Source organism: Eleutherodactylus coqui, unplaced genomic scaffold, assembly GCF_035609145.1.
Source record: "Eleutherodactylus coqui strain aEleCoq1 unplaced genomic scaffold, aEleCoq1.hap1 HAP1_SCAFFOLD_719, whole genome shotgun sequence".
Lineage (NCBI taxonomy): Eukaryota > Metazoa > Chordata > Amphibia > Anura > Eleutherodactylidae > Eleutherodactylus > Eleutherodactylus coqui.
Window position 1 is genome coordinate 25719 of NW_027102193.1, and position 9282 is coordinate 35000.

Sequence of the window (9282 nt, forward strand, 5' to 3'; positions counted from 1 at the left end):
ATACGCCAATCCACAAATCCGATGGCAGCCCTTGTACCAATTATGACAAGACACTTCAACGCTGGCGTGAACATTTCTCATCTGCCCTAAACCATCCACCGGCTAACCCGTGCTACGACCTCCATGACCTCGCATCCGTTGCTGTGGATGACCATTCTGTGCCTACGGATGCTCTGTCATGGGAAGAGGTCCGTTCTGCTATTCAGAAAATTAGATATGGGCGCGCCGCCGGCTCAGATGACAGTTCACCTGCTGAAATATGCAATTAACACAGATAAGCACTGCTTCACATCAACTATTTCTGCGCGTCTGGTATTGTGGGAAAGCCCCCGGTCAAATGGAAGGAGGGCATCATCCTCGCCCTGTACAAGGGGAAGGGCCCAAAAACAACATGCCCTAGCTACAGACCGGTAACGCTCCTCTCGGGTCCCGGCAAGGTCTTCGCGCACGTTCTACTCTTAAGGGTACAACCATTTCTGACCTCCAAGTGGAGACCCCAGCAGTCAAGCTTCACAGCAGGCCACTCCACCATGGATGCCATACTCACTCTTAGGCTCCTCTAAGAGATACATGGAGAATTTAACAAACCGCTCCTCGTCGCGTATGTCGATCTCAAGGCAGCATTCGACTCAGTCAACAGAGAAGCCCTCTGGAAGGCCTTGCATCAGGGCACATCCGCCAAACTCCGTATCAACGGTTCAACCTCTGCTAGTTTTGAGACCTCGTCTGGTGTTCGACAAAGTTGCGTCTTGGCTCCTGCACTCTTCTGCAGGGCCATACACTGGATTCTTCAGCGTTTTGGCCAATGTATTGGGGTCACTCTTCCGGAGTACCACTTTACTGACCTGGACTACGCCAACGATGTTGCACTTTTGGATGTCGCATCTAATAATCTGAGACACTCATTGGAACAGTTCGTTTTTGAGGCATCCTGTCTTAGGCTTCGCACCTCCTGGCAAATAAACAAGCTGCAGAATCTAGGAGCCGGCACAGTCCCTCCGGACCTAGACGTAAACGGACAGAGAGTCGACGCTGTCAGTGAGTTTGTGTACCTCGGCAGCATTCAGCACACAGATAGGAGGGCGCTTCCTGACATCCTGCGGAGAATAGTGCTGGCAGCCTCAGGGGTGAGGTCCCTGGATAAACTCTGGCGGAGGCAGAACATAACACTCAGGACTAAGATTCGATTCTACCAGACCTGCGTAATGCCAATATTATTGTACGGCTCGGAGACCTGGATCTTGCTGTCACGAACCACTGAGCATCTGGAGTAACTGCAGCAATTGCTAGGAATATCGAGAGACGACCCCCTGCCGGATGGCGGAGGCCCCCTGGTCGTCTGCAGCACTTGTGGGTGCAACAGATAGGCAACGGTACCTCCTCCGACATCAACACTGAATGGAACAATGCTCTCGGTCGTGGTCATTCTAGATTGGCACTACGGACCCTGGTCATTCTTCAATAAAGTCAAATAAGCCTCCTCCGTGGAGCGTACGGCTCATAGTGGTCCTACGGACACATACGTCCATCTCCGCTGTGGATCTCTGGAGCTCCTGCAGTGATCGTTGGTGTTTTTGCTGAATCTCCCATTACTCCTCGCCCGCTCTGTGAGGTTTGGCGCCCTTCTCTTGTCAGGTTTTTAGTTCTGATCACTTTGGCAGTACTGAGGTCTATTCACTCCTGTCAATAAAGCTTCTTTGACTCGAGCTATATTCTTCCCATAATGGATTTAATGGTTCTCTGTGAGGTCTACAGTTTGGAAGGTTTCTCCTGAGGACCCCCGGAGACCTCTTTGGTCTTCATGCTGCTTGCTTGTTGCTACTGCAGATTCAGGGGCTTTTCAGAACACGTGAATTCTATATGGACACGTGAGACCGATGGCACACAGGGCGATCGGATTCAACGAATTATGTGACTTCTGAAGTTAATTGGTTGGTCTAGACCTTATTTAGGGGGTGAATCTGTGCGCCCTCACAAATTCTTAGTTATGTATTCTATAAACAAGGTGGTTCTTCATTCCACTGTAACCCTTTGGACTCTTCTGTCAGGTCCATTACAACAATATAAAGTAAAACCCATTTGGATACCAGGTTCAATGTAACAAAACAGGAGAAACACCATCTTGGCCGTAGGGGCTGGAGCCCGGCTATCATCAGGCGGCCAATCTCCAGCTATACACGACAAAAAACACCGGTTTCGGCCTACTGGTGCAGCGCCGTAAAAAGGTACAAGAACCAGAAGAAAGCCCATGGTGTATTATAGATGGTCACTGATGGGATAATGAAGAGCATTTATGAGATGCCTATATAGTATCGTGCTTCTTGGGGGTTGCCCCCCGGGGTAGCACATGCTCATCACTGAGGCTCACCCACAGGATGCCTCTTGGCCTATTAAGTCAAGGGGTGCAGTAATTAGCATATGATGCATGCTTAATCAACCCTTTCCCCAGAACTGAAGTTGACAGAACCAGCAAGCAACTGCAACACAACTCACTAAAGCACTAAATTACGAGCACCTTAAGGCGTGTTTACACCGGGAAGAAATACCGCGGACGTCTGCAGCGGAAAATTCTGCAGTAATCCCATATTTACAACAGTCAAAATCTGCAGGATTCTGATTCAGAAATCAGTTGCATACCCGCCGCCGACTTCAGAAGATACAGCCCTCACCTCTGCAGCAGTCAGCTCCCCCTTCACCCGGCGGCCTGTACTGAGCGCCGTTGGACAGGTCGCTGTGCATCGGGTGGAGGAGTGCGCTGACAGATGGAGACTTCGTAGGTAAAGGGAGCGTGCTGTATCTTATGCAATCAGCGGAGGGGGGCCCATTCTGCAGCATTCCCCCCTAACGATGCCAACAGCTTCCCATTAGACACAAGCAGCTGTGACCAATCATCGTCTGAGGTCCGTGGGTACGTTATATGTGCAGTTATATAGTAGTCGGTAACAACTTACATGAAAAGCAGCCACAAAAAAGGTCAGAGCCAAAAAATAAAGGTTGGTGTCCACAAAGATCCCCTTCACTTCATCGGCATCTTTCTCAGAAAACCCTGTCAAAGAAATGATGATGTTACAATATAGATAGATGTGTGAGGAGAGGAAGCAGCGAAGGTAAACGGGGGCGCCAAAGACGAAACCCAGGAAATGGCGGAAGGACTAGGAATACAAAGAGTGCACAAAGGATTGGTGGCAGACAAAAGATAAACACCTTCAACAAACCACCCCGGGCTCCTCCCGACGGACGCCGCGCCACCCCGGGCTCCTCCCGACGGACGCCGCGCCACCCCGGGCTCCTCCCGACGGACGCCGCGCCACCCCGGGCTCCTCCCGACGGACGCCGCGCCACCCCGGGCTCCTCCCGACGGACGCCGCGCCACCCCGGGCTCCTCCCGACGGACGCCGCGCCACCCCGGGCTCCTCCCGACGGACGCCGCGCCCCCCCGGGCTCCTCCCGACGGACGCCGCGCCCCCCCGGGCTCCTCCCGACGGACGCCGCGCCCCCCCGGGCTCCTCCCGACGGACGCCGCGCCCCCCCGGGCTCCTCCCGACGGACGCCGCGCCCCCCCGGGCTCCTCCCGACGGACGCCGCGCCCCCCCGGGCTCCTCCCGACGGACGCCGCGCCACCCCGGGCTCCTCCCGACGGACGCCGCGCCAACCCGGGCTCCTCCCGACGGACGCCGCGCCAACCCGGGCTCCTCCCGACGGACGCCGCGCCAACCCGGGCTCCTCCCGACGGACGCCTTCGCCACCCCGGGCTCCTCCCGACGGACGCCGCGCCACCCCAGGCTCCTCCCGACGGACGCCGCGCCACCCCGGGCTCCTCCCGACGGACGCCGCGCCACCCCGGGCTCCTCCCGACGGACGCCGCGCCACCCCGGGCTCCTCCCGACGGACGCCGCGCCACCCCGGGCTCCTCCCGACGGACGCCGCGCCACCCCGGGCTCCTCCCGACGGACGCCGCGCCACCCCGGGCTCCTCCCGACGGACGCTGCGCCACCCCGGGCTCCTCCCGACGGACGCCGCGCCACCCCGGGCTCCTCCCGACGGACGCCGCGCCACCCTGGGCTCCTCCCGACGGACGCCGCGCCACCCCGGGCTCCTCCCGACGGACGCCGCGCCAACCCGGGCTCCTCCCGACGGACGCATTCGCCACCCCGGGCTCCTCCCGACGGACGCCTTCGCCACCCCGGGCTCCTCCCGACGGACGCCTTCGCCAGCCTGGGCTCCTCCCGACGGACGCCTTCGCCAGCCTGGGCTCCTCCCGACGGACGCCTTCGCCAGCCTGGGCTCCTCCCGACGGACGCCGCGCCACCCTGGGCTCCTCCCGACGGACGCCGCGTCACGACTTGGACACATTTTGTCCTGAGTTTTGCATTTCCTTCATTTTTAGAGGTTTTTAACTCTGGTGTCTGCAACAAATCCTTTGTGCTCTGTTTGTATTCTGTGGTTTTCTCTCCCCTTTGTACCGCTTGTTCTCCGGTTGGGAGTACAGGGAGCGCACCTCGTTCTTCACTGTGCGTGCCCGCTATATATGGACAACACAATCACCAATATACAAGTACGTGCGCAGAGACGCGCTAGAGAATCAGATCGCATTAATCAATCTCTGGTGAACCCCTGAAGAAGCCCTTCTAAAGGGTAAATATTAGCCTCAAAAGGCCTCTAAACACATCTGGACGCCCGGAGAGCGTCTGACTTACCGAACTGCTGTAAAGAGTAGACGGCATCTTGCATATGAATCCAGAAACGAAGTTTCCCCAGTGATATTTTATCATATGAAACCGTAAGAGGAAGCTCTGTTGTGGAGCGGTTTATCATCTGAAAGGAGGAAAAGCAGTGGAAATCACTAAACGTGCAAGAAATAGCTGAATCGGCGGCGGCCTCCTCCACATCACCCAATGGCCTGCTGTAAGACTACCGGCACCCAAATGAACACCACGAGGACACTATGGCCTCCGTCAGGCCCATAGAAGGCCGTGGAGATGGTGGTGCATAGACTGGAGGCATTCTAAGCAGAAACAATGTAGGTTTAGAACATTGGCTTATATTTAGCCTTCGGTTTGGGCAACCCAAGAAGATAAAAGTCCATCATGGATCCGGTAAACTTGTGTGAAAGAAGTCATACATCTTAGGCCGACTGCACACGCCTGGATTTCAATTGCGGAATCGGCGATCGTCCCCTGTGTGGACAATCTGCGGTATGCTGTGCCTACTTAAAAAAAAAAAAAAAATAGAGCATTCGCACGTCTGCTTAGATGAACGGATAGCGACTGCGATTTGAACAAGCGGATTTCAAATCGCAATGGGTTGTATTTTTGTGCGGATTCCACACGGACGGCTTCCATTGGAGTCAATGGAAGTCGTCTGACCTGCAGCCCATCCACAACTGACATTGCAGATAGGCCGCGGGTGGCGGCATCATCGCCTGGCGACAGCGCAGAAAACATTTTATAAAGAAAAAAATCTGTACTGCGCAGGAGCGACAGCGAGCGTTCACAGTCAGAAAGAAGGCATGCAGGTGTCACCGGCCCAGGTAGGAGCGGGATCCACTACCACCCCGGATCCCCCATGTGCAGCCGACCTTCACTACCAAATAAGCTGACAGCTTCAGGAGGTTTATTTCTCTCGTTACTTATATGTCCGCTTTAACAATAATAAGGCTTTGTTCACGTTAAGGGAGCAGCATAACGGTCTCTCTTGGCCAACCGGATCCATCTAACAGCGCTGAGCGGAGCCCACGGACTGTTGGGTGTCCGGCACATTCCTGGGCTACGTGATGCAGAGTGCTCAGCAATGAAAGCCCCGGAGCATCCGACGTACGAGCCAACAGCCCGGCTTAGTGTGAACTGAATGCCGTGAGCAATAAACGAGGAGAATCGCAAGTAAAGCGACAAACAACTGATGTCAGGGTTACTTCTGGGAACTTCTACATATGCAGACGGAGACGCAGAAGAGCCACTTACCATCAAATCCTTCACTCGATTACTGAGCTGATCAATAAATAGTATCGGGAGGTAATGGACGGACTTCCCCAACTGTATCCTACAAGAAGGAAGACATGCAGGTAAGTGGATGACACCCAAACACAAGGCTAGAAGATGCGTCTGCACCCCGGCAGCTCCGGAGGCGCTCAGAAGTAAAAGCAGCTTCCAGCTATGGATGAGAACTCCCACTGTAAACTGCTCCGGGCTATCAGGGCGGCCAACAGGCTAAGGCTGAGATTCCTGGCTGGTCAGTAGGCCTTACAGAATCGGGGCTACAGCCGTTTAAAGTGGGGGCGAAAAACTGAATTTAGAGTGTTTCCCAAAACAGGAAAAAGCTGATTATCTGGTGTCTATATTGTGCAGCAGTGGTAAAACATGTAACCTCTATCTAATGCTACTGACCCAGAGAGAACGGTCACAATTCACACCACACGGCGAACATCACAAAGGACAAAGGTTACTCCAGATATTATATGGTTCCCATACAAACGGCAAGATGACACACCGCGACGCTGACGGAAAAAAGAGCTGTGACCGCTGAAGACAACAGGAGAAACGAGTTACTGGCTCTTAAGGTTAAAATTAGTCACTAAGGGGTTAAAAGGGGATATCAGGGCTTTAAAAATTGATGGTCTACTCTCAACCGCTTGAAGGGGACACAACACATGAGTGAGCAACGCGGCCTCCTCAATGCCAACAGCCATGTGCGGCGAGGTCCGTACCCGTCACAGCGGCTGGGCTGAGGACGGCATTAACTTGAATGGGATAATATGTACCGTATATACTCGAGTATTAGCCGACCCGAGTATAAGCCGAGTCAGTAAGAACTGGGAAAACTTATTGACTTGAGTATACACTAGGTAAAAAAAAAAACAAAACCGCGCAATACTCACCTCCCAGCCGGCGTCTGTGTCCCCGGTACGATAGTCTCCCCGGCGGTGCAGCAAGCTGCTGGAGTATTCTTCTTGCTGTCATCTCCCTGCTCGGCATGAAAATTCCCCCGCCGTCAGCGCTATGTAAGTAAGTGCTGTGATTGGATCGAGCGCAAGCCAATCACAGCCGGCGCTTGATAAACCAATTACAGACATTTAGTGATGTTATTCACTGAATGGTTGTGAATGATCGAGCCTCAGCTGTGATTGGCCGGCGCTCGATCCAATCACAGCTCTTACTTACACAGCGTTGTTTTCAGCATAAATAAAATGTGTAGAAAAACTCGACTTATAGTGGAGTATATGCAGTAGTTATGGAGTGGTATATAGTCAGACCATTACGGCATTCCAGAGGCCTACTGAATGTACGACAGTGAAATGCTTTGTGGGCAAGTCATACCCATGGCACGGCGCGTCATCCAAGGCTCTACGGAATACATTGTTTATATCATTTCATTAAAGGGGGATTCTTTTCCCTTACACGCTTGTATAGCTACAGAGTAATAAACTATACTGGCCTGTTTAGGGCCCCCAACACTCCGGTCTCCACCTACTTCCTGGCCCCGGAGGTCACATGCTGTCTAAGCAGCCAATCACTGGCATCAGTACCGCTGAGTACAATGAACGACTGCAGAGATCACAAGCTTAGACAGCAAGTGATATCCGCCTCTTGCAAGTAATTGGATCCCGGGGTGGTAGGGGCCCCAAAGAGGCGAGTATAGGTTAGTTTATAGTGTTATAGCCGCACAACCCCTTTACACCGAATGGCGTCAGAACACGGCCATAATAATAGATATATACACAACCACAACACAATTACCCCTTCCCACAATAGGGCATAAAAAGCAGAGCCCCCCGCTGTTAACCCCTTCCCTGCTGCGATCTATGTAGATCACGGCATGGGAAGGGTCCACAGAGGCAATAATCAGTTACTATTGTTTCAGCTTTTCAAGCAACACAATATAGATTGAATATTGCTCGAAATACTTGTAGCGGCTTGTTCACAGGGAACCCATCAGCTCCCTACAGCACCATTATACTCAGCCACTCCCTGCAGTGTCCCCCTACAGCACCATTATACTCAGCCGCTCCCTGCAGTGTCCCCCCTACAGCACCATTATACTCAGCCGCTCCCTGCAGTGTCCCCCCTACAGCACCATTATACTCAGGCTCTCCCTGCAGTGTCCCCCCTACAGCACCATTATACTCAGCCGCTCCCTGCAGTGTCCCCCCTACAGCACCATTATACTCAGCCGCTCCCTGCAGTGTCCCCCTACAGCACCATTATACTCAGCCGCTCCCTGCAGTGTCCCCCTACAGCACCATTATACTCAGCCGCTCCCTGTAGTGTCCCCCCTACAGCACCATTATACTCAGGCGCTCCCTGCAGTGTCCCCCCTACAGCACCATTATACTCAGCCGCTCCCTGCAGTGTCCCCCCTACAGCACCATTATACTCAGCCGCTCCCTGCAGTGTCCCCCCTACAGCACCATTATACTCAGCCGCTCCCTGCAGTGTCCACCCTACAGCACCATTATACTCAGGCGCTCCCTGCAGTGTCCCCCCTGCAGCACCATTATACTCAGCCGCTCCCTGCAGTGTCCCCCCTGCAGCACCATTATACTCAGCCGCTCCCTGCAGTGTCCCCCCTGCAGCGCCATTATACTCAGCCGCTCCCTGCAGTGTCCCCATCTGAAGATCGCGCGGCACACAACAGTCTGAATGGCAGGTCTATGCGAGAGCACGTACTGCAATCTGAAGATTTCTGTGTATTGTGTGTCCTTCAGAAGACACAGCGGGAGCCAGGGAGCAGGCGAGTATAAAAAACACATCCCCAACAACCTGTCGGCTCCCCTAACAGCACCGTAACTTAGCTAACGCTGCTGTAGTGAGGGGACAGGGGCCAACTGGGTGGTATACTGAAGGGCAGCCATCCTTGAGTGACGGTTGGCGTGAAGCAATAGGGCGGTCTCGGTGCCGCGGATGTCTTCTGGTCAGTGACAGTGCAGACTTACATTTTCATATATCTGTGAACATCAGCAGGCAGCGAGGAACCATCAAAAATGAAATCCTCGACCATAACATTCAGCGTGAGCCGCGAGCGCCAGTGGGAGACGGGCTCGTCCAGGGCGGTGTGCGACTCCTTCTTTTCAGTATCGATTTGCTGCAAAGACACAAATAAAAAGTAGATATCAGAGAGAACTGAGCAAACAGCGCGGTCTGGCCAAACCGACACAACCCATAATCCCCGCTGCTTGGTGGAGCTTTAGGTTTGGTTGGGTCTTCACATACGATACAACTCTGTAGAGGAAGAGGTGTCAGCAGGACCTCTAGGGGGCAGTCACAGATCAGCACGCTCTCCACCCCT

The 9282-nt window shown here is 54.0% G+C and overlaps 1 protein-coding gene across 1 annotated transcript in view; it reads right to left on the reverse strand.

The window, feature by feature from the left end:
• LOC136599358 (lipid scramblase CLPTM1L-like) overlaps positions 1 to 9282 on the reverse strand; it is a 35005-nt gene that overhangs the window by 25712 nt on the left and 11 nt on the right. The window contains exons 1-5 of the mRNA XM_066588797.1: positions 9207 to 9282; positions 8930 to 9078; positions 5961 to 6039; positions 4698 to 4815; positions 2952 to 3046 (exon numbers count right to left, since the gene is read on the reverse strand). The exon at positions 9207 to 9282 is cut by the window's right edge and continues 11 nt beyond it. Coding sequence (XP_066444894.1) covers positions 2952 to 3046; positions 4698 to 4815; positions 5961 to 6039; positions 8930 to 9078; positions 9207 to 9282 — 517 coding nt within the window. The remainder of the gene's footprint in view (positions 1 to 2951; positions 3047 to 4697; positions 4816 to 5960; positions 6040 to 8929; positions 9079 to 9206) is intronic.